Source organism: Lepus europaeus, chromosome 1, assembly GCF_033115175.1.
Source record: "Lepus europaeus isolate LE1 chromosome 1, mLepTim1.pri, whole genome shotgun sequence".
NCBI lineage: Eukaryota > Metazoa > Chordata > Mammalia > Lagomorpha > Leporidae > Lepus > Lepus europaeus.
In genome coordinates, this window is record NC_084827.1 from 176,368,988 (window position 1) to 176,395,903 (window position 26,916).

At 51.6% G+C, this 26,916-nt stretch overlaps 1 protein-coding gene and 1 pseudogene across 2 annotated transcripts in view; one reads left to right on the forward strand and one right to left on the reverse strand.

Annotated features, from left to right (window-relative positions):
* COPS7B (COP9 signalosome subunit 7B) overlaps positions 1-26,058 on the forward strand; it is a 36,296-nt gene extending 10,238 nt beyond the window's left edge. For both annotated transcript variants that reach the window (XM_062193434.1, XM_062193440.1), the window contains exons 3-7: positions 3,281-3,356; positions 5,671-5,759; positions 8,029-8,231; positions 13,011-13,116; positions 24,891-26,058. In XM_062193434.1, the coding sequence (XP_062049418.1) occupies positions 3,281-3,356; positions 5,671-5,759; positions 8,029-8,231; positions 13,011-13,116; positions 24,891-25,049 (633 nt within the window). In that variant the 3' untranslated portion in view covers positions 25,050-26,058. The remainder of the gene's footprint in view (positions 1-3,280; positions 3,357-5,670; positions 5,760-8,028; positions 8,232-13,010; positions 13,117-24,890) is intronic.
* LOC133767957 (large ribosomal subunit protein eL34-like) lies at positions 792-1,157 on the reverse strand (annotated as a pseudogene).
* Positions 26,059-26,916: the final 858 nt, after the last annotated feature.

Below are 26,916 nucleotides of genomic sequence, written 5' to 3' on the forward strand. Positions count from 1 at the left end.
TTTCCAACCTCTACCTGTCACTTGGGACACTTGTGTTTTTATTTGCTTATGAGGGAAGTTTGCAGACACCTCTGTTGCTTGGAGGTGGTACTCAGGCACTCTTGGTATGTTGGTGGGCGGGTCTGCCTCTGCTCTGCGGGTGGTCACAGGCACAGACCTGGCTGGTTGTGCTTTTCGATCATGTGTTGGATGCTGTGGAGAGTGGGTCTGGCACCCTTGTTGAGCGTGTCTGCATGCGCGTGGTGGCTGACTTGGCTGGGCGGTTCATCGCCTTTGTGACCACCGTGATGCCTTTGCAGCTGGCTTCCCGTGTGGTAACCACAGTCAGTTCTCCATGACCACCTATTGCACAGGCCCATGCATGGCTCCTCTCCCTATGATGGCCAGAGGTGGAAAGAGGCACTGTAATTTTTTTCTTTTTTCCTTTTTTAAATATTTATTTATTTGAAAGTCATAGAGAGAGAGAAGTCTTCCATCCGCTGGTTCACTCCCCAGTTGGCCACAATGGCTGGAGCTGTGCCATCCGAAGCCGGGAGCCAGGAGCTTCTTCCTGGTCTCCCACATGGGTGCAGGGTCCCAAGGACCTGGGCCATCTACTGCTTTCCCAGGCCACAGCAGAGAGCTGGATCAGAAGTGGAGCAGCTGGGACTTGAACTGGTGCCCACATGGGATACCTGCACCACAGGCAGCGGCTTCACCCGCTATGCCACAGCGCCAGCTCCGGCCCTGTAATTCTAAATTTTATTATTATTATTATTATTTTTTGTTAATTACTCAAACGTTTCATGTTTTTATTTAGCTTCCTGACTTTGTGCTTGTGCCTTCAGCACTTTCACAACATTTTCCTGCTCCTCGATAAGGAAAGCTTGCTCCTGTCACAGACACATTTAGCGCACACGGAGCCACCGCAGGCCCTGCCGACGTGTTTTCATTTTAGACAATCTCATCAGAACTTTAGGTCTCACAAGGCGAACCCCATGAGGTCTGCCTGGGCACACGCCACATGCAGAGTTTGGTGCCTTCCCAGCCTTCTTAGTAGAAAGGTAAACAGTGCTGTGACAGTTCTGTTACTAGGACTTCGGGACAGTCTGGTTTTGTTGGAGGCTGTATTGTAGGAGAGCCTCCGGCGGTATGTCGAACGCTGGACCATTGTGGCCGCCTCTAAGCACCGTCCCGGAAGAGGAAGTTTATTATTTTTTAAAAAAGATTTTATTTATTTGTTTGAAAGGCGGAGAGAGAGAGAGAGAGAGAGAGAGAAAGAAAGGAAGAGTGTTATCTTCCATCCACTGGTTTACTCTCCAAATGGCTACAACAGCTGAGGCTAGGCCGAGCAGAAGCCAGGAACCAGAAACTCCAGCTGGGCTTCCATGGGCAGCAGGGGCCCAGGTATGTGGGCCGTCCTCTGCTGCCTTCCCTGCCACATTAGCAAGGAGCTGGATCGGAAGTGGAGCAGCTGGGGCTTGAAGCAGCACCCCAGGACGGGATGCCAGTGTTACAGGTGGCATCTTACCCCCCTGCTTCACAAAGCTGGCCTGGGAAATTGTTAGCCTCCGTGTGTCTTGCTCGCAGTGAGTGAGCTCTGTGGGGATCAGGTCTGCTGTGGTCACCATTTCCTTAGGGCTGAACACATGAGCTGACATGCAAGGCTTTCAGAGATGGACAATCAATCCTGTAAGGAAGAGTTAAGGAAACTGTTCTTCAACAGAAATAGCAGACAGGGTAATATGTTCGTTCAGATTCATAAAAAGCCTCAATGAATACGTATAGGATTTTTCACCCCTAGTACAGGTGCCCAAGCACTTGAGCCATCTTCTACTGCTTTCCCAGGCCATGGCAGAGAGCTGGATCAGAAGAGGAGCAGCCAGGACTAGAATCAGCGCCCAAATGGGATGCTGGCACTGCAGGCAGAGGATCAACCTACTGTGCCACGCCACCGGCCCTCTCTTCTATTTTTAATTCAGGGACCTCACGAAATTTGTGGTAACGTGGGAAGGTAGACTGAGATATTAGGATGCCAGAACTCTTACTGGGATGCTTAGCAAATCACCTTTCTCTCTCCATGCTGTGTTTTTCCATATGTGAACCAGGAGTATAGCTACTAGTTGCTTTTTAGTGGTCTGAAATTATGAATGCAGTTCTTGGAACTTCTTTTAGAAAGTGGCTACAGTGGAATAGTACTGCTGTTGGTAGCTGCAGAACCCTACTTGTCATCCTGTCTAAACTGTAGAGTTTGCCAGGTTAGAAGAGGACAGGAGCATTTTTGTGAGTGAAGGAGACATTCAGTCAGGGCAGTTGCGAGCGGAGCCATTCTAGGCAGTACAGTGGCTCCTTGCCGACAGCACCAGTGAAGAGTCAGTCATTTTAGTGAAAGTTCTTACTGGGAGCAGCCTTATGCGCTGGTTTCCTGTCCCAGTCTGGCTTTTCTTCACATCGTATGCTGTGCTAATCTCTCCCAGGGTTCACAGTCCACATGTAGTCCTGAAACGTGGAGTCAACCGTAACCCTTGTTCCGTTAGGGTTGATAGGGGCTCATGCTGCACCTCCTGAGCTGATGTGTGGACAGGGCCGTTTCAGTCTGTGTTTTAATGCAAAGGGGATCCTGAGAAAGCGTTAACTGTGTGCAGTGCTTAATGGTGTGTGTGTGTGTGTGTGTGTGAGAGTGTGAGAGTGACACACACAGAGGCGGCTATTGGGCATGCCATGTGGCGTGTAAGAAATCTTCCTGAGTGGGAAAATTTAAGTTTGAGGCGTTAATAATCAGATTTGTAAAAAATATTTAATTATTTATTTGAAAGAATTACCCACAGAGATGGAGAGATGGAGAGAGAGAGAGAGAGAGAGAGAGAGAGGTCTTCCATCCTCTGGTTCACTCCCCAGTTGGCCACAATGGCTGGAGCTGCGCTGATCTGAAGCCAGGAGCCAGGAGTTTCTTCCAGGTCTCCCACGCGGGTGCGGGGGCCCAAGCACTTGGGCCATCCTCCACTGCTTTCCCAGGCCATAACAGAGAGCTGGATTGGAAGTAGAGCAGCCGGACCTGAACCGGTCCCTATATGGGATGCCAGCACTGCAGGTGGCGGCTTCACCGGCTACGCCACAGCACTGGCCCCCCAATTTGTTTTTCTTCCCAAGAATCAGAGAGATGGAAGGGACTCCACCTAATCAAACAGTGTGGAACAAACAGCCAGGGCATCTTGGCGAGGGGGTCCCCCATCGTCGGCTTAATCACTGCAGTGACTGGAGACAGCTTGATCTGTGCTGAACACTTTCCTCTTCTCTTCAGCTTGCGGAAGGAGCTAATGCTGCTTATTTGCAGTTGCTGAACCTGTTTGCCTATGGAACATACCCTGATTACATAGGTGAGTCGGTTAAGATCCTTCAAAGACTTGTTTGCAGTGTGTCGCTCAGTGTGGAGCATCACTGAGGTTCCCGGGATGAAGGGAAGGGGAATAGTTTCCGCTCTGCCGAGCTCTGTGGGCGGCTCAGGAGTGTCCCTTCTCGCCTTGTGTTTTACCCAGTGGGGACTGTCTGTAAGCTCGCCTGTGATTAGTGCCCCTGTTTGCTTTCCAGGTGAGATTCTTGAGGACTAGTGTTTGTAGGGTGCTAGGAGTGCTGGGAAGTGTCAGAATACCTGCTTGTAAACTCCTTCAGAGTCTTATCAAAACAGTTGCTGTGTTTAAGGACACTTGGAAAACAAATTAACCAGTGACTCACAGCTGAGCCCCCATTAAGCTGCCATTAGCTTAATAATCTGATTTTTGGCTCGTGTGTTCTGTTACGTGAGTGCTGTCAGGTTGTGTGGACAGTTTCCTGTCTTGTTCTCCCACTTAGAGGCGTCCAAGTCCTTGGATTCATTACAGAGCATGGGAGTCATTATAAATTAGAGTCTTGCTATCAGCAAAGTCCACATCCTAGCTTACCTTCTGCCCTCACCATTTTTGCCCACGTCCCTAGATGTTTCTGGTGGTGTGACAGCCCTGAGGCTGAAGGCCTTCCCTGCCACGTCCCTGACGTCCTCTTCTTTGCTCTGCTCCCTTCTGCTTGCTCCGTGCTGCTGTCGGCCTGGACAGTTTGCTGCTTTTTGGGATAGCAGTTTCTCCTGGCCCCCGCTGTGTTCCATGAGTGTGTCCTCCGTTTCTCCCCGTCACTGCAGAGGCAGCACTGCGAGGCTTTGGAGCCAGACTGCTGCGTTTGTGTTCTAGCTCCGGTTCTGCTGGGCGTGTCCTTTACCACTTAGTCTGCCTTTTAATTTCAGAGGCAGAGAGAGCAAGAGAGCTCTCCCATCTGCTGAAAGACTCCCCCTGGCAGGGACCAGAGCTGGGTGTCCCTTGTGGGTGGCAGGCACCCAGTCAGTTTGTCCCCCATGATCTTGAGCAGGAAGCTGGATTCCGGGGCCAGAGCAGGGGATCAAACCCAGGCACTCTGATGCGGAATGCAGGTGTCTTAGCTGCTGGGCCAAACACCTTCCCCCTCATAGTCTTGTGTGCTTCAGTGTCCTTACCTGTAAAATGGCAGTAGTAATACAAGTCTGTGATTCTTTGTGCTCCTGGAGATGAAGTGATTGAGAATTTAGAATTTGGGAGACTCTAAAAAGGTAATATGCATATGCCTTTTTATGTAACATTCCCGGAGGAATGCAGGCAGCATCTGTTACCAAACACACTTGTAATTTTGCCGCAAATCAAGTGAATATTCCCAGCAAATCGGGTGAGGAGCCTGCCTGAGTGCAGGTCAGGAGTTGCCACCAGATGAAGTTCAGCACCGGGCTTTTTATTTTTAATCAGTTAGGATTCAGCTTTTTTGGAATCCAAATTTATGGCTAAGGGATTGAGGATCCCTGGGCTCTGTCTTGTGGTGGGGTTGTGAGGATTAGCTGGGGGTGTGTCCACGTGGACCTGTGTGTGATCCACACGCCGCGAGGCCAGGGTTCTGTGTTAGCACAGCTGTTAACGTGACTGCTGGTGCTGACCTGTTGCCCGGCCTGCAAATCTCAGACCAATCTCTGCCGTGGAGCTTTTCATTCTTTCAGCTCCTGTGCGTCCCAGATGAGGCTGTGCTCACTCCCTCTTGCTCGCTCTCTCCTTTTCTCCTTCCCCTCTCCTCCCTGCCCCTCCAGCTCACCCTCCTTTTCCCCTCTTCCCCCCCCCCCCAGCTTCTCTCCCCTCTGGTAGTTTATTCAGCCTTGTGTTTGCAGCTATTGAAACATCTGATTGAAAGGCTGAGGACAGCTCCAGGGCCACTGAGTTGCTCCTGCGGGTGGCTGGTGCCTCTGGGGTTGTGCAGTGTAGCGGCCCTGACAAAGCCCGTCTTGTTCAGCCTTGGGTCCCTGAAGACAGTGCATTGCACAGAGCACCTGCTCAGTGAAGATGTGTTGGACTGAATTGGACTTCACAAGGGGCTCGGCGAGTAGTCCGTTCAGATAATTGTCGTATCATTGTGTTTGCATGCCTGCCTTTTCAGGGGACTAGGGGTACCAGACTAAGTCTTCTTGGGAAGCCTGTGGTCTTCCAGAGAGGTCGGGAGTTGCTCATGGAGTGTTTGCCCGGTGAAAATGCAATGCCATGGCAGTGATTTACTGGTAGATTTGGCTTGGGGTGTTGGTGAGCCGATTCCATAAAATAAATCCTAATTGTATTTTGTGTCTTGATTTTTGTGGTGGGTGGGACTGAGCAGCCAACAAGGAGAGCCTGCCAGAACTGAGCACAGCTCAGCAGAACAAGCTGAAACATCTGACCATCGTGAGCCTGGCCTCGAGAATGAAGGTACAGTCCTGACCCCTTTCCCGTCTTCCTCCTCACCCCGAGTCAGGGGTCTGGGTGTCACTGAGGGAGCTCCCAGCTACGTACAGGAGGGTCACATCATCAATGCCCAAGAATTACTTGGCAAAGGAAAAGAGAAGATCAAGATGGTGTGCACAGTTCCTCCACATCCATCCAGGATGGCATGCATGGCAGTGGTGGTGGTCAGTGGGTGCTGTGGTGCCTGTGAGCATCTTGCTGTGCTTATGTGAGGCTGCTGTTGAAAGATTCCCTTTTTTCAAACAACAAAGCATCTCACAGCAAGTTCACAGCTTCATCTGCTGCTTGGTGCACAGTGAATTGTGCCCTCCTGGAGGAAAAACTTGCTGTACTGGATTCATTTTTAATATACTGCCTTTTTCTGAGATTCCTCAGGTTTGTTACACTGTTTGGAGAACACCTTAGTTGGCTTGAGGTCTTATTTGAGGGTATCACGGTTCACTTTAGACCCTCTCCTTCCATGAGATGCCACGCCCCTACCCCTGCTCGCGCTCTGTCCCAGTTGGTTTAGAAGAAGCGTGCAGCTGGCTGCTCACAGCCGTTAATAAGAGGGTCCACATTCTGTTAATTAATTTTGGTTTTGGCTCTCCGCCTAACCTCAGCCTAGCTGTGTAAGATTTCCTGGGGCTATGTGGAGAAGGTTTTCTGTTTGCATTTCCCCTCTGATTGAGCTTGAGAATTGTATATTTGTTTGTGGGGTCGCCATTTCCATTGTACCTGGTCTAATCACAGATTTCTGACTCTGGCTGGCATTTCAGGCGGAAGGCCTGTTTTCTTGTCCTGACTGTGGGCTCTCAAGTAGAAGTAAGAGTGACTTTCCGTCATTGTAAGCCCCTCTGCAGGCCCTGGTTATCACACTTTGGCCTTAGAAAACCCTTCTGGGTTTGTTTACTGTTAACGACTTCTCTTTGTACATCTGTTTCTACAGATTTGATCACTGTGTTAATTTCAAAACTAGTTGTGATGTATTGGAGGATTTTTCAGACAACTTGCTGTGTAGATCTGTTGTCTTGGAGTCATGCAGAGTGTTAGTACAGTCTCTCTCTCTCTCTCTTTGCATTTTCCTTTATTTATTGTTATTTTAAATTTTAGTTTCCTTAAGACTATTTTATAGTTTGTTCAATCATTGTCTTTTATTTTTATTTTTATTTTTATTTGACAGGTAGAGTTATAGACAGTGAAAGAGACAGAGAGAAAGGTCTTCCTTCTGTTGGTTCACCCCACAAATGGCCGCTATGGCTGGCGCGCTGTGCCGATCCGAAGCCAGGAGCCAGGTGCTTCCTTGTGGTCTCCCATGGGGTGCAGGGCCCAAGCAGTTGGGCCATCCTCCACTGTCCTCCTGGGCCACAGCAGAGAGCTGGACTGGAAGAGGAGCAACCGAGACAGAACCGGCGCCCCAACCGGGACTAGAACCTGGGGTGCCGGTGCCGCAGGCGGAGGATTAGCCTAGTGAGCCATGGCGCCAGCCTCAATCATTGTCTTTTTAAAAAAATTTATTTAAGTTATACAAGTTTCATATATTTCATGTATGCAGATTTAGGACATAGTGACTTAATGGGAGTCCCTACCCCCATGGCTGTTCCAACCCTTCCTCCCCCTCCCTCTCAGATTCCCGTTCTTAATTTTTACAGTGATCTGTTTTCGGTGTACTTAGTGCTCGAATAGTTAACCCTACTCCAGGAGTTCAACAAATAGTATGAAGAGAAAGAAAACAGAAATACAGCCTCTTAAAGGACTGTGAGTGGGGAAAGAAAATAGGGTGGTCTCTGAGCTGGCAGTGCCTGCTGGTCACCTGTAGGTGGCGGTGCTGGCCTGCAAGTTTAGCTTGTGCTGTGCTGGGCGTGCAGCACTTCTCTCCAGTGCGGGGTCTCTGGAGCTTTGTGACGATCTGTGTTTTATGCAAAATCTGCAAGTTTTCAGAAGGTGGTGGAGAAGCCTACACTCTCTGCTTTGGAAGGAGTCTGGACTCTGCAGTTAGGCTCTTGAGTCTGAAAGAGGAAGGCCAGGTGGAGTCCAGCAGGCAGAGGACCGGGGGCGCCTTCTTAGATGGCTTGAGGTCTTGTTTTAGTCCCTTCGGCCTCACAGGTCACTTTTCTCTGTGCCTGGGTAGTAATCATTACCACTCACCTGCATTGCCCACGTCCGGAGGCAGCTGTGGGTATGTGAGTAATGCCTGCGTTTTGCTCAAGCTTACCAGATGATTTTTATAACTGTCACATGGCCTTATCTACAGTGTATTCCCTACTCCGTGCTGCTGAAAGACCTGGAGATGCGGAATCTCCGGGAACTGGAAGACCTCATCATTGAGGCTGTCTACACTGACATCATCCAGGGCAAGCTGGACCAGCGAAACCAGCTGCTAGAAGTGGATTTCTGCATTGGCCGTGACATCCGAAAGAAGGATATCAATAACATTGTTAAGACCTTACACGAATGGTGAGGCTGAAAGAGGATCCTTTGAACCTGTGCTTGCAAAAATGTGACCTGTTGGTGTCAGCTGAGGGTGTGGGTTAGGCCTGGGGGCTGGAGCCTAGGGACCGTGAGCCACAGAGTGTGACCACGGTGTGACAACAGCCATGCAGTCCCAGGAATCATTTGAGGCCATGCATGGAATATTGGAGAACTATGTTGTGGGGCAGTGGTTCCCCTTTTCAATGGGGATCCGTTTCAGGACTCTGGTGGATGCCTGAAGCTGCAGATAGTGCCAAACCCTGTGTGTGCAAACCCTGTGCTTTGTTGTCTCTACATGTCTGTGATAAGGTTTAATTTATAGATGAGGCACAAAAGAGATTATCGACAACAACTGATAAAATAGTTACAACAGTGTACTGTAATAAAGGTCATGTGACTGGTTTCTCTCTGCCTCTCTCTCAAAATGTCTTGCTATATGTACTCACCTTTGTGTTCCTTGATAGCGTGAGATAATCCAGGGCTGGTGTGGTGAACGAGGTGAATGACCTAGGCATTGAGACAGCGTTAGGCTCTCACGTCAGGGTTCCTTGCACACAGCACTGTGATGCTCAAGAGCTGGTCAGGAGACGGGTGGCTGCTCAGTGGCTGACAGGAGGGCGTGTATGCAGTGTGGAGGCCGTGGCGTCCAGGCAAACGGATGATTCACTTCCCTGGTGGGCAGTAGCTGCATGGCGTGAGGTTTCATCAGGCTGCTCACAATGGCATGGAGTTTAAAACTTACACATTGTTTATCTGGAATTTTTCATTTAATGTTTTCAGACCATGGTTTACGGCTGAATGCAAAAAGAATTGGGGGCTGGGCATTGGCCTGGAGATAAGACACTGGTTAGGGTGCTTGTCATACGTTGGGAGTCCCTGGGTTTGATCCCTGACTTCAACTCCTGACACAGCTTTCTGCGCACGTGGACCACAGGAGGCAGCGGGATGGCTCGTGTAGTTGGGTTCTGCCACCTACATGGGAGACCTGGCTTGAGTTCCCAGCTCCTTGCTTTGGTCCCAGCCAGCCTCAGCCCTTACAGGCATTTGGGAAATAAATTTGTGACGGGAGATATTATCTCTCTTTCTTTCCCTCCCTCTCTCCCCCTTCCTTCCCCACTATTCCCCCCCTCCCTCTCAGCCTTTCAAGTAAAATAAATCAAAAGGAAAAAAAAATTTTAAATACTTGAAACGTTTGCATTTAGTCTGTTTTAACAGAATTTCATGGGCTGGTGTTGTGGGGCAGTGGATTAAGCCACCACCTGTGACGTTGGCATCCCATTTGAGTGCTGGTTTAAGTCCCACCTGATCCAGGTCCTTGTTGGAGCACCTGTGAAGGCAGTGGAAGATGGCCCACATTCTTGGGCCCCTGCCACCCACTTGGGAGGCCTGGATAAAGCTCTTGGCTTCAGCCTGGCCCAGCCCCAGGTATTGCAGTCACTTGGGGAGTAAACCAGTAGATGGAAGATTTTTCTCTTTCTTTCACTTTTCAAATAAATAAATAAATAAATCTTTCAAATACATAAATAAATAAATCTAAAAACAAAAACCACTGAATTTGGTATTTGCATGAGCTGTCACACATTTCATGGGGATTTGTTGTTGGGACTTAGAGAGGTTTTTTTTTTTTTTTTTTTTTTTGACAGGCAGAGTGGATAGTGAGAGAGAGAGAGACAGAGAGAAAGGTCTTCCTTTGCCGTTGGTTCACCCTCCAATGGCTGCTGTGGCCGGCGCATCTCGCTGATCCGAAGCCAGGAGCCAGGTGCTTCTCCTGGTCTCCCATGCGGGTGCAGGGACCCAAGCACTTGGGCCATCCTCCACTGCCTTCCCGGGCCACAGCAGAGAGCTGGCCTGGAAGACGGGCAACCGGGACAGAATCCGGCGCCCCGACCGGGACTAGAACCCGGTGTTCTGGCACCGCAAGGCGGAGGATTAGCCTGTTAAGTCACGGCGCCGGCCAAGAGAGGTTTTTGAATTGAGGGGCTATCTTCCCAGGCAGGCATATAGCAGATGGAGGTTATAAAACAAGAGGCCAGCCAGCTTTATGCAGAGGGATGGGGACACTGTTCTGCTCTTGTTGTTTTTTAAAGATTTATTTATTTTACTTGAAAGTCACAGTTACACAGAGAGGAGAGCAGAGAGAGAGAGAGAGGTCTTCCATCCACTGGTTTACTCCCCAATTGGCCACAACAGCTGGGACTGCGCTGATCCAGAGACGGGGGGTTCTTCCCGGTCTCCCACGCAGGTTCAGGGGCCCATACACTTCGGCCAATCTCTGCTGCTTTCCCAGGCCATAGCAGAGAGCTGGATCGGAAGTAGAGCAGCCAGGACTCGAACTGCCGTCCATATATGGGATGCTGGTACTGCGGAGGTGGCTTTACCCGCTATGCCACAGTGCTGGCCCCCGTTTTTAAACAGACAGCATCTCTGGCTTATTCTGAAAAGAGCATATCCAGGGATGAGCAGCCTAGCTTTGACTCCCTAGGGTCTGATGTGCCTGAGTTTGCCTCACTTAACCACTGTTAGAGTCTTCCCCGACCCCTCAACCCATATTCTGTCCCAAGTGTGGCCCTAGATGCCCTCCCTTTATAACATGCGACACAAGCCGGAGCTTTCAAAAGATTGTAAAACAATACATCAGAATAAATAGGAGCTAAATGTAGAAAAAAGCCATGTAATATAAAAATGCTGACATACTGGGGCCGGCGCTGTGGCACAGCAGGTTAACGCCCTGGTCTGAAGCACTGGCATCTCATATGGGTGCTAGTTCTAGTCCCGGCTGCTGCTCTTCCAGTCCAGCTCTCTGCTATGGCCTAGGAAAGCAGTAGAAGATGGCGCAAGTCCTTGGGCCCCTGCACCCGCATGGGAGACCCGGAAGAAGCTCCTGGCTCCTGGCTTTGGATCAACGCAGTTCTGGCCATTGCAGCCATCTGGGAAGTGAACCAGAGGATGGAAGACCTCTCTCTGTCTCTACCTCTCTCTGTAATTCTGTCTTTCAAATAAATAAATCTTTAAAAAAAAAAAATCTATCCTGACCCCTTTCTATCCTGACCCTGTCCTGGCACTATCCTTTCTATCCTGGCACTATCCTGACCCCTTTCCAGCATATTCACTAGTAGGCATTCTTTTATGTGTTGTATTTGAAAGGCAGAAAGAGAGGGAGAGAGAATGGAAGAGATAAGAGACCTTCTATCCACTGGCTCGTTCTACCACAACAGCTAGGACTGGACCAGGCCAAGGCCAGCGGCCTGCAGCTCAGTCATCTATGTCTTTGCATCCCAGGTGTGCATTAGCAGGAGGCTGGAATCAGAAGCAGAGCCAGGGCTGAGCCCAAGGGATATAGGATGTAGGTGTCCCAAGAGGCATATCTACCCCTAGGAGAGATTTATAAAACTCCTATTTAGGGGATTGGAATTAGATAGGAAACAAAATTGCTTTATAGAGAGATCCAACAAGTATGATACAACTTTGATAACTTTCGAATCTTGAGTCATTTTGAATTTTGAATCATTGTTCTATCAACTTTTTTTTTTTTTTTAAGATTGATTTATTTTATTTGAAAGCCAGATTACAGACAGGCAGAGGCAGACAGAGAGAGAGAGAGGTCTTCCATCTGCTTGTTTACTCCTCAGATGGCCGCAACAGCTAGAGCTGTGCTGACCTGATGCCAGGAGCTTCTTCTTTTGGGTCTCCCACGTGGGTGCAGGAGCCCAAGTATTTGGGCCATCTTCTACTGCCATAACAGAGAGCTGGATCAGAAGTGGAGCAGCCAAGACTTGAACCAGCGCCCATGTAGGATGCTGGCACTGCAGGCGGCGGCTTTACCCACTACACTGCAGTGCTGGCCCCAACTTTCTTGTTTCATTTATTTGAAAGGCAGAGTTACAACAAGAGGGAGAGACAGATTTTCCATGTGCTTGTTCAAATGGCTGCAATGGCCAGGAGTTGGGACTCCATCTGAGTGGTCCAGTTACTTGGGCTGTCTTCCACTGCTCTCCCAGGCACATTAGTTGGGAGCTGGATTAAAAGCGGAGCAGGTGGGTTTCATATTGGATAGAGCATCCAGAGCCCATATGGGATGCTGGCCACAACCCCAGCCCCTCAGTTTTTATTTCTGTTTTAAATTTTTCAAAATAAGAAGTTGGGAGCATGACAAGCAGAGACATGACAGTTAGAAAGTAACTTAAACTTCTGAGGAAAGGGGCACTGCAGAACAGATGGAGACTTCAAAAAGTTCACTGGAAAATGGAATTGAAAGATAATTTTTTTTGGTGTAAAAAAATCTGAAATCCATGCATATGAGAAATTGTCAGAAGTTCATGGAAATTCATGTTAGAAAAACACTACTTATGGATCAGAAAATTTTTTTTGCACTAAAATAATATCTTAATTTCATTTTCCATGAGCTTTTTGAATTACATGCAAAGGATGCTTTTAGAAAGGGTTTTTTTTTTTTTCTGTTGAGAAAAGTAACTCATCAGTGCCACCTGTGAAGTATCTCCTCCTTCCTTCCTTTACATTCTGTGAACCATTTCGTGCGGGTGCAAATGTTGAAAGTCAAACCGATGTTCTAGGAAGCTCCCTCCAGATGGCTGTGTCTGTCTCCTTGTGTCCTCCGCAGTGTGTTTAGATACGCTTGTCTTTAGAAAGGACTGCAGGAGGGATGAGAGCCTTGGCTCGGGGGAGGGGGTTGGGAGCAGTCCGCACAGGGCGCTGGGAGGGAGATCTCGGGGCCTCTGCGGCTAAGGCTGGTGCTCTGCTCGCCAGGTGTGACGGCTGTGAAGCGGTGCTGCTGGGCATCGAGCAGCAGGTCCTGAGAGCCAACCAGCACAAAGAGAACCACAACCGGACCCAGCAGCAGGTGGAAGCAGAGGTAAGGGGGACGGGGTGTTTGATCCTCTCTCTCTCCAGGTGGGCCTGTCTTCCTTTTTTTTGGTGTTTTTCTTTTTTATGTGAGTGTTGGTGTAGGTTAAAGAAGCAGTTAGCCAACAAGCAGGCCCTGGGCCTGGTGCCGGGACACAGGGATGAGTGGGATATAGTTCCTGCCCTGAGTGCTGTCGGCCTCCCTTCTGATTCCTGATCGGCAGAGGATGTGCAGGCCGCAGAGCAGAGGAGGTTGAAATTTCGCAGAATACCTGCACTTTGCAACTGTAGCACCAAAAAAAAAAAAAAAAAAAGAGTCTGGGGGATGGATCTTAAAAATGGGCAAAAGAGGGGCTGTGGCTGTGGTATAGTGAGTAAAAGCCACCGCCTGTGGCACTGGCATCCCATGTGGGCACTTGTTCAAGTCCTGGCTATTCCACTTCTGATCTGGAGGATCTATTTATTTTCATTTGAAAGTTACCCAGAAAGAGGAAGAGACAGAGGGAGAGAGATCTTCTATCCACTGGTTCACTCCTTAAATGGCCACAATGGCTGAGGTTGGGCCAGGCCAAAGCCAGGGGTCAGGAGCTTCCTCTAGAAATCCCAGGTGGGTGCAGCAGCCCAAGCAGTCAGGCCATCCTCCGCTGCTTTCCTAGGCACAACAGCAGGGAGCCGGATTGAAAGTGCAGTGGCCGGCTCTCGAATCTGCATCCATTTGGGATGCCGGCTTTGCAGGTGGTGGCTTTACCCACTACACCACAATGTAGGCCCCTCAAATAAATAAGTAAATTTTTAAAAAAGGGACAAAAGGAAGGTTGGCATTTGGTGAAGTGGTTACTGGGACACCTGCATCTCATCAGAGTGCTTGGGTTTGAGTCCTGGCTCAGCTTCTGACTCCGGCTTCCTGGGAGCAGTGAGTGATGGCTCAAATACTTGTTTCGTGCTACCCGTGTGAGTGGTATGGATTGAGTTCCTGGCCGCTGGCTTCAGCCTGACTCAGCCCCACCTGGTGCAGGCATTTGGGGAGCAAAGCCATGGAATGGACGATCTCTCTCTGTCTCTCTGCCTTTCAAATAAATAAAAACAAATATATTTTTTAAAATAGGGAGATGGTGGGTACCAGGTACAATGGAGGGAGGGGTGCAGGTAAGCAGGGGTACGTGGGCTTCAAGGCCTTGGTAGGGTTCTGATTTTTTTTTTTTTTTTTTAAAGATTTGTTTATTTGAAAGGCAGAGTTACTGAGAGAGGGAGAGACAGAGAGATATCCATCTGCTAGTTCACTCCCTACATGACTGGGCCAGTCCACAGCTAGGAACCAGGAGCTTCTTCCAGGTCTCCCACTTGGGCCATCCTCCGCTGCTTTCCCAGGTACATTAGGAGGGAGTTGGATGGCAAGTGGAGCAACCGAGGACACAAGCCAGCACCCATATGGGATGCCAGTGTTGCAGTTGCTGGCTTCACCTGCTACACCACAATGCTGGCCCCAGGGTCCTGATTCTTAAGTGGTGAGGCAAGTGTATAGCATTCTCTCTGCCCTAAAGAAGGAGAGTTTGTAATGTGTGGGTATGTATTATGAACTTTAAAAAATCATGAATAAAAGTGAAAACATTTGGTGGTTGAGACTCAGTGAAGGTAAGCAGGTGGGAATGGTTTTAGTGACATCTGGGTGTTCAGGACATTTTTTTAGCCTCTTGGATGTGTGCAGGCTTCAGCCTTTATGTTCTGGGTGCTTGTTTGTGGGCCTGTAGCCTGACAGGTGCAGTGCCCTCAGAATTTGTTTGGAACCCTTAACGTCAGAAGCTTTGATCATTATCCTTTTCTAATGTGGATGGGCTGTACGTGTTAATGGTGTTTCATGAGTTTTTACAAATCAGTTGTCCAAGAGTGTGGCAAAGAGAGGCCTAGAATTGCAGCTGAGGAGCTTAAGAAGTGAGTGTATGTGAAACTTGGAGAGTTCCCTTGCCCCTTGGAAATATAACCTGTGTCTTATTTGTCTGTAAACCCAGCTCCTTGTCCTACACCTCAGCCATGTGCAGTGCGCACTCAGATGCTGTGCTGAATACTTCCGGTACACCAAGGAGGGTGTCAGCGGCTGCTGAACTGGGTTCTTCATGGACTCGAGCTCATTTATTTTGAATTCACCCCCCCCACACACACACATATACGCTCTGTGGGTGTTTGGTCTATAGTCCTTTTTTTTTTTTTTTTTTTGACAGGCAGAGTGGACAGTAGAGAGAGACAGAGAGAAAGGTCTTCCTTTGCCGTTGGTTCACCCTCTAATGGCCGCCGCGGTAGCGCGCTGCGGCCGGCGCACCGCGCTGTTCCGATGGCAGGAGCCAGGTGCTTATCCTGGTCTCCCATGGGGTGCAGAGCCCAAACACTTGGGCCATCCTCCACTGCACTCCCTGGCCACAGCAGAGAGCTGGCCTGGAAGAGGGGCAACCGGGACAGGATCGGTGCCCCGACCGGAACTAGAACCCGGTGTGCCGGCGCCGCAAGGCGGAGGATTAGCCTGTTGAGCCACGGCGCCGGCCATTTTTGTTTTTTTAAGATTTTATTTATTTGTTTGAGAGGTAAAATTACAGACATTGAGAGGGAGAGACAGAGAGAAAGGTCTTCTATCCATGGTTCACTCCCCAACTGGCCATGACAGCTGGAGCTGCACTGATCTGAAGCCAGGAGCTTCTTCCAGGTCTCCCGCGCGGATGCAGGGGCCCAAGGACTTGGGCCATCTTCTACTGCTTTCCCAGGCCACAGCAGAGAGTGGATGGGAAGAAGAGCAGCCAGGACTAGAACTGGGGCCCATATGGGATGCTGGTGCCACAGGCAAAAGATTAACTTACTGTGCCATAGCCCCAACCCCCATAATTCATTTTTTAATCCTCCTACTTCTGGCCACAGTGTGTGAACTACATTTAACAGTAGCCAAAACAAGCCTGTCGCCTCTCTAGTCAGCTGAGTGCAGTCACCCTCCCATCGATGGTGACTTCCTCTCTGGCCCGGGAGGAGGTTCAGAGCAAGGGAGCAAGAGTTAACCACTATCTTTCTGTTTGTTCTTCCCTGCAAGTCAAAGCCTGGAGGAAGAGGTGAACCACAGCCTTGGAGTAGGCCTGAGTCAGACCAGCGGTCCTTATCCTAGCTGGAGGCACTGGGCGGGCTGGTCCTTGTGGCTGGTTTCTGCTGCTTGTCCCCCAGGCTTGCTGATTGTGTTAGGCTGTTAGCGGAGATGAATGTTACCAGTTGTAGAATTTTTAACCGTTCAAGTTTATTTCTGTGATAAATGGCGTATTGGACAAAAGGCAAATATGAACAGAACTAGTACAGAACTTGGCGCATGCTCGAAGCACACCTCACGCTTGCACAGCAGTGCAGGTCGCTCAAGTCATGGTGGCTTAGAAAAGAGTGCCTGGCAGCGCACTTGTTCATCTGTGTGGAAAACGCAGCTAGCCCTGTCGGCAGAGCCTGATGCTGCCAGCAGGGGGCAGTAAAGATTTAAGTCTGAGGGAAAGCCGAGGCAAAAGCCAAGGCTGCCTCCACCACCAGTTCAAACCATCTGCTGGCTTAGTCGTCTCCTAGCAGATTGCGGACAGTTCATGTGGAAAAGTGAGAACCTGGTGGGAGCTCAGAGCCTGGTCAGTTCTTCCATTCCGTGACGAATGACCTGGCTCCTAAGTACAGAGTGTCGATGCTGGAGCCACACAGGAGCTGTCCCCAAACACCCCTTGTCGTGAACAGAGCAAGTCTGCAGAGAACGAAGGGGGCTGTGTCACGTTCTGCCTGTGCTCCTGCCTCTGTTACCCTGGGCCCAACTCCGTAAGCCATTTCTCAGCTTGGTTGGTGGTCTTTTCTCTTCTTGTCCTTGAAGTAGATGGCTTGTTCTCAGAGGGGACAACTTGGTGTCCCTCCTCCCCCAGATCTTAGATCACAGCTTCCGTCCGGTGAGCTGCAGCTTCCAGTGCGCTTCCTGGCAGTGCAGGCTGCCCGATCAGAAGCCGCCTGAGAGTTGGTTCCTTGTAGTGTTTCCTCGAAGTGGCGCATGCCACTTGGTTACAGCTGCAGCATAGCTGAGGGAGAGCGCGCAGGAACGGCACGTGCCGTCTCGTTGTCTCTGAGCAGGCGCTCTGGAGGGGAAGCTGTGGGCGTCGCAGCATCACAGAGCACCTCCCTTATCCTGGATTTTGGAACATTTGTGTCTTTCTGTTTGAATGTGTCCTTGTCTGATGTTCTGTGACGTTTGTCCACAGCTGTTGCTGCGTTTACGAAGTAGAATATCTCACTCAGGTGGGCAGGTCAGGATAGCCGCCGAGGAAGCGCTGTTTTCCGTTAGGTAGACAGTGCCCCGGGGGGCCAGCTGGTGGCAGGTCTTGAGGCTTGCTGGCATTACCGTGTGCTGACAGCGCGCCTCCTGGCGCCTCCTGGACAGGGCTCTCTCCACCTCTCAGCTTTCCTTTTCCAACTGCAGGCTCTCTGGCTGTTCCCTTTTACTTTGCCCCACAACCGAAGGAAGTCTCCTTGCTCTAGGGAGCTCCTCTCTTCTTTTAATGAATCTTTAAGTCTCTGATGGAGCGAAGCTGCATTTTTGCTGGTGGGAGCAATCCCATTTGAAAATTCCTGAGGTTCACGTTTTGAAGAGTGACAGAGGCTAGACCGTCTGGAGTGAGTGGCATGGGGAAGGCCTGCAGCCAGGCCACTCAGAAGAAAATCAGAAGGGACGAGGTCAAATTCAGGCCAGAAGACGAGTCGGGGGATTGGTGTGTGTTGTCAGTTGAAGGCCGGCACCGTGGAGGAGGGATTGGACTTCTCAAGTCTGCGAGGCTCACATGGGTTTGACTGTCGGGCTGACCTAAGCAGCTGATCTGGCATTCGGAGCAGCCGTCCCCGTGTGGACCTGCCCAGCTGCTGCAGAAGCTGCTGGATTCCGCTGTGAGCATCGTCAGTGGTGCGCCAGCCCCCTGTGCACTCTGTGTGCTGAACGTGGTGGCAGTGATAAAGCCGACGTGAGCAGGGCACCTCTGCGTGGAACCCAGTGCGAGGGCGCAGCCTTTCCCCTCTGGGGCTGAGTCTTCGCGAAGAATAGAGGGCTTCCTTTCTTAGGCTCAGGAGACACTTTCCCAAGAAGGCGTTTTTTCTCCCGTGCAGTGTTATGCCTCCAGGTGATGATGACTGTAGCCGACTTGGGTTCCTGGGGTCTTCCTGGAGGAGCACAGAGACAGGGTGGTGTATGAGTGGCTGCGAGTGAGAGGCTGAAGGGAGCAGGTCCGTGTGGGTGGAGCACTCTGCTCTCCGGGCCAGGTCTGAGGGGCTAAAGAGCAGTGCTGCCTGGGCTGGAGTAGGTTCCTGGGAGGCAGAAAGGCAGAGGGGAAATAGCTGCTTCCAAGTCTGGTCCAGGACCAGCGTGGCTTGACCCAGGATAAGGAGGGAGCAGTGTGGGTGGAAGTTGCCGGATCTTGAGAGGTTCTCTCAAACTAGAGAAGGAACTCGGTTCTCCCCTGAGCCAGCTCTCCTTTGTCTTTTCTTCCACGCCAAGGCCACTGAGCACCCAGAACAGCTCATCAGGAGGGTAGTTGCTCTAAAAGGAAACTGCTTGAGGAAGTAAATGAACCTTTGAATGGGCCTCCATGCTTCTGTCTTATTTTGCTCAAAGCTTTTGTCAGGATCTTGGATCAAAGGCCTTTTAACAGAATCGAGTCACTCACTATGAGATAGGGTGACTCTGCTCTCCGGGGTGGGTGGGATGCATGACAGTCCAGCAGAGCAACGGGCAACTGGAGAAGAGCACTTATGGGTTCCCTCAGGACCTGGAGTGAGAGGGAACCTGTGAGTACAGCTCACTGCCTGGGAAAGGGGGAACCTGTGAGTACAGCTCACTACCTGGGAAAGGGGGTACCTGTCAGTACAGCTCACTGCCTGTGAGGGGGGGAACCTGTGAGTACAGCTCACTGCCTGGGAGGAGGTGGGGAACCTGTGAGTACAGCTCACTGCCTGGGAAAGGGGGAACCTGTGAGTACAGCTCACTGCCTGGGAGGAGGGGGGGAACCTGTGAGTACAGCTCACTGCCTGGGAAAGGGGGAACCTGTGAGTACAGCTCACTGCCTGGGAGGAGAGGGGGGAACCTGTGAGTACAGCTCACTGCCTGTGAGGACGGGGGGATCCTGTGAGTACAGCTCACTGCCTGGGAGGAGAGGGGGAACCTGTGAGTACAGCTCACTGCCTGTGAGAATGGGGAGAACCTGTGAGTACAGCTCACTGCCTATGAGGACGGGGGGAACCTGTGAGTACAACTCACTGCCTGGGAAAGGGGGAACCTGTGAGTACAGCTCACTGCCTGGGAGGAGGGGATCCTGTGAGTACAGCTCACTGCCTGTGAGGAGGGGGGAACCTGTGAGTACAGCTCACTGCCTGTGAGGGGGGGAACCTGTGAGTACAGCTCACTGCCTGGGAGGAGGGGGGGAACCTGTGAGTACAGCTCACTGCCTGTGAGGGGGGGAACCTGTGAGTACAGCTCACTGCCTGGGAGGAGGGGGGGAACCTGTGAGTACAGCTCACTGCCTGTGAGGACGGGGGGGACCTGTGAGTACAGCTCACTGCCTGGGAGGAGGGGGGAACCTGTGAGTACAGCTCACTGCCTGTGAGAATGGGGGGAACCTGTGAGTACAGCTCACTGCCTGTGAGGACGGGGGAACCTGTGAGTACAGCTCACTGCCTGGGAAAGGGGGGGAACCTGTGAGTACAGCTCACTGCCTGGGAAAGGGGGGGAACCTGTGAGTACAGCTCACTGCCTGTGAGGACGGGGGGAACCTGTGAGTACAGCTCACTGCCTGGGAGGAGAGGGGGAACCTGTGAGTACAGCTCACTGCCTGGGAGGAGGGGGGGAACCTGTGAGTACAGCTCACTGCCTGGGAAAGGGGGAACCTGTGAGTACAGCTCATTGCCTGTGAGGAGAGGGGGGAACCTGTGAGTACAGCTCACTGCCTGTGAGGACGGGGGGATCCTGTGAGTACAGCTCACTGCCTGTGAGGAGGGGGGGAACCTGTGAGTACAGCTCACTGCCTGGGAGGAAGGGGGAACCTGTGAGTACAGCTCACTGCCTGGGAGGAAGGGGGAACCTGTGAGTACAGCTCACTGCCTGTGAGGGGGGGAACCTGTGAGTACAGCTCACTGCCTGGGAAAGGGGAACCTGTGAGTACAGCTCACTGCCTGGGAGGAGGGGGGGAACCTGTGAGTACAGCTCACTGCCTGGGAGGAGGGGGGAACCTGTGAGTACAGCTCACTGCCTGGGAGGAGGGGGGAACCTGTGAGTACAGCTCACTGCCTGGGAGGAGGGGGGAACCTGTGAGTACAGCTCACTGCCTGGGAGGAGAGGGGGGACCTGTGAGTACAGCTCACTGCCTGGGAGGAGGGGGGAACCTGTGAGTACAGCTCACTGCCTGGGAGGAGAGGGGGGATCCTGTGAGTACAGCTCACTGCCTGGGAGGAGGGGGAAAACCTGTGAGTACAGCTCACTGCCTGGGAGGAGAGGGGGGACCTGTGAGTACAGCTCACTGCCTGGGAGGAGGGGGGGAACCTGTGAGTACAGCTCACTGCCTGGGAAAGGGGGAACCTGTGAGTACAGCTCATTGCCTGTGAGGAGAGGGGGGAACCTGTGAGTACAGCTCACTGCCTGTGAGGACGGGGGGATCCTGTGAGTACAGCTCACTGCCTGTGAGGAGGGGGGGAACCTGTGAGTACAGCTCACTGCCTGGGAGGAAGGGGGAACCTGTGAGTACAGCTCACTGCCTGGGAGGAAGGGGGAACCTGTGAGTACAGCTCACTGCCTGTGAGGGGGGGAACCTGTGAGTACAGCTCACTGCCTGGGAAAGGGGAACCTGTGAGTACAGCTCACTGCCTGGGAGGAGGGGGGGAACCTGTGAGTACAGCTCACTGCCTGGGAGGAGGGGGGAACCTGTGAGTACAGCTCACTGCCTGGGAGGAGGGGGGAACCTGTGAGTACAGCTCACTGCCTGGGAGGAGGGGGGAACCTGTGAGTACAGCTCACTGCCTGGGAGGAGAGGGGGGACCTGTGAGTACAGCTCACTGCCTGGGAGGAGGGGGGAACCTGTGAGTACAGCTCACTGCCTGGGAGGAGAGGGGGGATCCTGTGAGTACAGCTCACTGCCTGGGAGGAGAGGGGGGACCTGTGAGTACAGCTCACTGCCTGGGAGGAGGGGGGAACCTGTGAGTACAGCTCACTGCCTGGGAGGAGAGGGGGGATCCTGTGAGTACAGCTCACTGCCTGGGAGGAGAGGGGGGACCTGTGAGTACAGCTCACTGCCTGGGAGGAGAGGGGGGACCTGTGAGTACAGCTCACTGCCTGGGAGGAGGGGGGGAACCTGTGAGTACAGCTCACTGCCTGGGAGGAGGGGGAACCTGTGAGTACAGCTCACTGCCTGGGGAGGAGGGGGGAACCTGTGAGTACAGCTCACTGCCTGGGAGGAGAGGGGGGACCTGTGAGTACAGCTCACTGCCTGGGAGGAGGGGGGAACCTGTGAGTACAGCTCACTGCCTGTGAGGACGGGGGGATCCTGTGAGTACAGCTCACTGCCTGGGAGGAGGGGGATCGCATTGGAAGGAACAAGCACATCCCCGAGGAAGTCTGCAAAGCAAGCAGCGGGCGTCGGCCTGAGCCCCAGTGAGAACATGGCTTGGTGGATGAGCCACAGGCAGTGTGCTTCCTAGGGCAGGCCAGGCACTGACCCCTCAGCTCAGCTGCTCTAGAGCCACTGTAGAAGATATGCTGGTTATTTATGTCTTACCAGATTGTGATGACTTTATACTCCAGAAACACAGGGACATGGGAGTGAATATAGAACTGTATGGGGCTGGCGCTGTGGCATAGCAGGTAAACCCACTGCCTGCAGTGCCAGCAGCCCACATGAGCACTGGTTCTAGTCCTGGCTGCTCCTCTTCAGATCCAGCTCTCTGCTATAGCCTGGGAGAGCAGTAGAAGATGGCCCAGGTCCTTGGGCCATTGCACCTACATGGAAGACCTGGAGGAAGCTCCAGGTTCCTTGCTTTGGATTTGCCCAGCTCTGGCCATTGTGGCCAATGGGCGAGTGAACCAATGGATGTAAGACCTCTCTCTTTTTCTTTCTCTGCCTCTCTGTAACTCTGCTTTCCATATAAATATGTAAGTCTTTAAAAAAAAAAAAAAAGAAAAAGAAAATAGAACTATAGGGCCAGCCTTGTGACATAGAGGGTAAAGCAGCTGCTTGTGATGCCATCATCCCATGTGGATACTGGTTTCGGTCCCAATTGCTCCACTCCTGATTCAGCTTCGTGCTAATGGCCTGGGAAAGCAGCAGAAGATGGCCGAAGTCCTTCGGCCACTGCCACCTACATGGGAGACTCAGATGAAGTTCCTGGCTCCTGGCTTCAGCCTGGCCCAGTAGGCCATTGTGGCAGTCTAGGGGAGTGAACTAGCAGATAGAAGAGCTCTCTCTCTCTTTCAGTAGAGTTAAAATTGAGTGAGTGAGTCAGTACAGCAAACCATGCAGGGTAAGCTGATCGTTTCGTAAAAATTATTATAAAACTTGAGAAAGTAAGTTTTTGGTGTTATTAGCTGTGGTGAAATTAAGAAAGCTATTTTGGGAGGGTTCTATTTTTTAATTTTTAATGAAGGTACTTTGCTAAATGGGAAGGTAAGAATTAGCTCGACAAGAAGCCACTTTTGGAATCAGAGGCCTAGAAAAGAAAATCTGTTAGTTTTCTAATGTCTTCTTTGATTACGTCTTGCCCGCTTTGGGGAAATCTCACACGCTCCCTCAGCTCATGTTAGGTTGCCAGATCTTTCAGTGCTTTAGCAATCAGAGGTGAGTGACGTGCAAAGACAGAAACGTGAGTCGTGCTGTTCCCACTGAGGTTTTAATCAGTCTCCCTCCTGATCCTTACAAAGCATTTCAGACGAGCAGCCTTGAATGTTATTTATGAGGCAGTTATACCTGAGAAATCACATTTCTTTCTTTCTTTTTTTTTTTTTTTAATATTTATTTATCTGAAAGGCAGTGTTAGAGAAATGGAGGGATGGAGGGAGGGGGAGAGAGAGAGAGATCACTCTTCCATCTGCCTCCATCTGATGGAGTCAGGAACTTCATCCAGGCCTCCCATGTGAGTGCAGGGGCTAAGGACTTGGGTCATCTTCTACGGCTTTCCTAGGTACATTAGCAGGGAGCTGGATTGGAAGTGGAGTAGCTGAGACTGGAACCAGCGCTCACCTGGGAGGCCAGCATTGCAGGCGGCTGCTTAACCCATGATCCCCAACTCTGGCCTCAATCACGTTTCTTGGTCTCTCCTTCAAGGCCATCAAAATATGACTCGAAGTAAGAGAAATAAGCAATAACAAATGTCCTTCTTAGAGAAGGGGGATAGAGAAGCCATCCACTTGCTGCACAGTCTTCCTTGTCCCACACACCACCTGACTGCTGGATCAGAGGCACCCGCGCAGCAGTGAGTGCCAGAGCGCGCTCTGCCTGGCACCGGGTGCCTGCCCTTGATGTTGACGGCCCAGCCCTCAGTCCTCTGTGAGTCTCCTTTCAGAAAGATGAGTGTGCTGAGTGAGCTTGCAGTGGTTTGGGGGCGTGGCTGATTCCTGCATCTCAAAATGACAACGACAAACAACTGCCCGCAGTCTCATCGGGGTTGACTCTGCAGATGCTCGCTCTCTCCAGGAACCAAAAACTTGTCTCACTCGAAAGCACTGTTTCCTCTGCGTTTGGACCCTCTTACTTGGGTTCCGACTTTCTGACCTGTTCAGAACTTGTGGCCCTGCCCACTCCTCCCTGCTCTGTAGAAATCCAAGCCTCTTGCCTGTCAGAGAACACGGAAGCTGTGGAACATGGGAAGCACCTTTCTTCCCACCAACAGACACACACCTCATTCTGCACCAGCCTTCTCTAATGATTTTAAACCCAGGCTAATATTTGGTTGGCCAGCTCTCCCCCCCCACCTCGCTTCTCTCCCTGCTTTCCTTCCCTGTGAGCTGAAGAGCAGAGGTATAAAAGACCCATTAGACCAGCGTCAGGAATGTGTGTGCCACAGGCATGGGGGAGGTACACATCAGGGCAGTTATGCCTGAGAGGGCGACATAGCAACACGGACTCAGCTATGAGAAGTGCATCCCCTCTCCCAGAAGTGTTTTTGGAGCTGTATTCCCAGACGTTTGGTGAAAAACAGCTGAGCACAAAATTCTTGGGTCCCCTTTCTGTTTCTTAGGACATGGAACCATTAGTTTCTTTCACCTCCTTGCTGTATCTCTGCCGGATGGTCCGCTGCACCTGCTTCCACTAAGACAGCATTGGTTCCACGTGTTTGCGTGGTTCATTTCCATGTGTCTCCCAGGAGTAGCTCCTGCTCATTGCTCCACATCTGGATTTCTTTTGTTTCTCTCTCTTTTGGTTCTTTGAAAGGCAGAGAGACAGAGACAGAGATCTTCCATCTGCTGGTTCACTGTGCAGATGTCTAAAGCCAGGAGCCCAGAACTCATTCCAGGTCTCCCGTTTGAGGGGTAGGAACCCAAGTACTCGAGCCATCACTTGCTGCTCTCCGGGGTACATATTAGTGAGAAGGTGGAATCAGAAGCAAAGGAGGGATCGAACCCAGGCACTCCAGTATGGGTTGTGGGTGTCACGGCAGTTGAGATGGATTTCTGTAGATAATTTCCTGTTTCTTTGCAGAGCATTTTGGCTGCTTCTCTGTGTGGCCGTCCTCATACTGAGATCAGGTTGACGCCAGTTCTGTGTCTTTCTCCAGGTTACCAACATCAAGAAGACGCTCAAAGCGACCGCGTCCTCCTCGGCCCAGGAAATGGAGCAGCAGCTGGCCGAGCGGGAGTGTCCCCCTCATGCTGAGCAGAGGCAGCCCACCAAGAAGATGTCCAAAGTGAAAGGTCTGGTCTCCAGCCGCCACTAGGGCTGGCTGGGGCAGCTGGTACTCACCAGGCCTGGTCAGGCGGGGAGGGGACACCAAGGGCCCATTCCTCCCCCTCTCTACCTGCAGTGAGTTCCAGAGCTGCCCGTTTCCTCACCAGCGCCTCCCCGCCCTGTTGGTACTGTTCCAGAAAAACCGTGACTCCTTCCCCTGCCCCACTCCCTCCCTCCCAGTTGCTCCCTTCAGACTCAGGGGCTCCACGGATGCCATCCTTGTTACCGGGTAGACACTGCCCGGCTTCCCTCCAGGAGGTTCTGGTCTCTGTGTAAGGGCTTGGCTCCCTCCAGTTTTTCTTTTGCTCATGCCATTTGGTCAGGCTGTCCACGAGCCCAAGTCAGCTGTAACCGGCCCACAGGGATGGCTGCGGAGTAGGCCCCGCTCTGAGCGAGGGAGCCGCTCTTTCTGCAGCCTGTGCACCCAGGGTTCCCTCCGTGGTGCAGGCGATCTCTAGCCAGGTATCCAGGCCCCTCTCTTCCCTCTCCTGCCTTTCCCTGTTGGCAGCTCCAGTTCAGGCGATGGAGGGAGGTGACACTGGGCTGCATTTACTAAACCTGCAGGTTTTCAGCCTCATAAAGCCAGCTCTGGTCTCCGCTAGCTGGGAGTGCTGGACTGGCTCAGCATACGTGGAGGGGCCGCGGGGGCTGTGGGCAGAGGGGATCTCCCGGCCTGGTTGTCCTCTACTGGCCGCTTCTCCGGCTGCTCAGCTGCCCACGGGGGCTGACTGCCACCACATGCTCTCCAGGCTCTTTCATGCCTCCCGGCTGCCCTGCAGTGGGGTTGGTGGGGCCAAGGCCCTGTGGGAAGGACTGTGGCTGCTTTTGTCTCTTCCCCTCCACCCCTTCCTGGCCGGTGACCCAGAGCCCCTGATGATGGCATCCTCCTGGCAAGAGAAAAGGACTTGACTAGACTTTCTGAACTTGAACAGTGTCAGGTTATATTTTAATTTTTTTTTGTACAGGTTCTGATTCTAATACATTTCAACATGCTTTTTCCCCCTTGTGTCAATATTTGTTAGGACTGATCGCCGGGGGTTTTCACCTGGTTGGAGGGTGGCATGTGTGTCTCTGTGTGCGTTTCGTTCTGTTTTGTTTCTTAAGGGGAGGTGGAGGTCCTGGACTGATACTAAAGTTCACTGAGGAAAAAGCACATTTTAGAACAAAAAAATAAAAGTGTAGATTTGCTGTATGTGGCTGTGAAGTGTGCAGTTGCATAGCAGGTGAACCTTGGGGGTGGAAATGAGGGTGGTTCAGAGGGATGGAATGCTGGTTCAGTACCGTGCTGAGAGTGGATTTCTCCTCTTCCTAACGTGGCCAGTACTGCCTGCTTCTAAGCTGTTCTGCCTGCCCACACAACACGTCTACCTGGAGAGTAAACTCCCAAAGTGTGTTTCTTGAATCCCTTTTTCATCTGCTCTGTGGGAAGGGGTTCTGTCATGAAATAAGTGGGGTGCTCCCTGCACCCCCTGTCCTCATTGAAAACTCGTTACTAAGATCTCAGGGAATTGCTGGGCTTGGGAGCCTATTGTGTCCACACTGACGGCACCACTGACCCTTTTTGGGGCCTGCCTAATGGAACACGTTTTGCTAAAGTGTGAGAAAACGTGTATTTCTTAAAAACCCTCTGAGAAGCTGCACACCTTCCAGCCCTGTAGATTTTCCCAGCTGTTCTTGGTAGACTCGGTCAGTCACACAGGTTGTCTGTCATCTTTATTTTCCCATTGGGAAATGCAGCTTGACTTACATGAAATGTGTGGTTCTTTGTTGTTTGACTGCCCAAGGCCCTGAGGAGCTGTAGGGCCATCTTTCCCATGGCTCTGCTACTTCTTCGGGAATAGTGAGGTAACAATGAG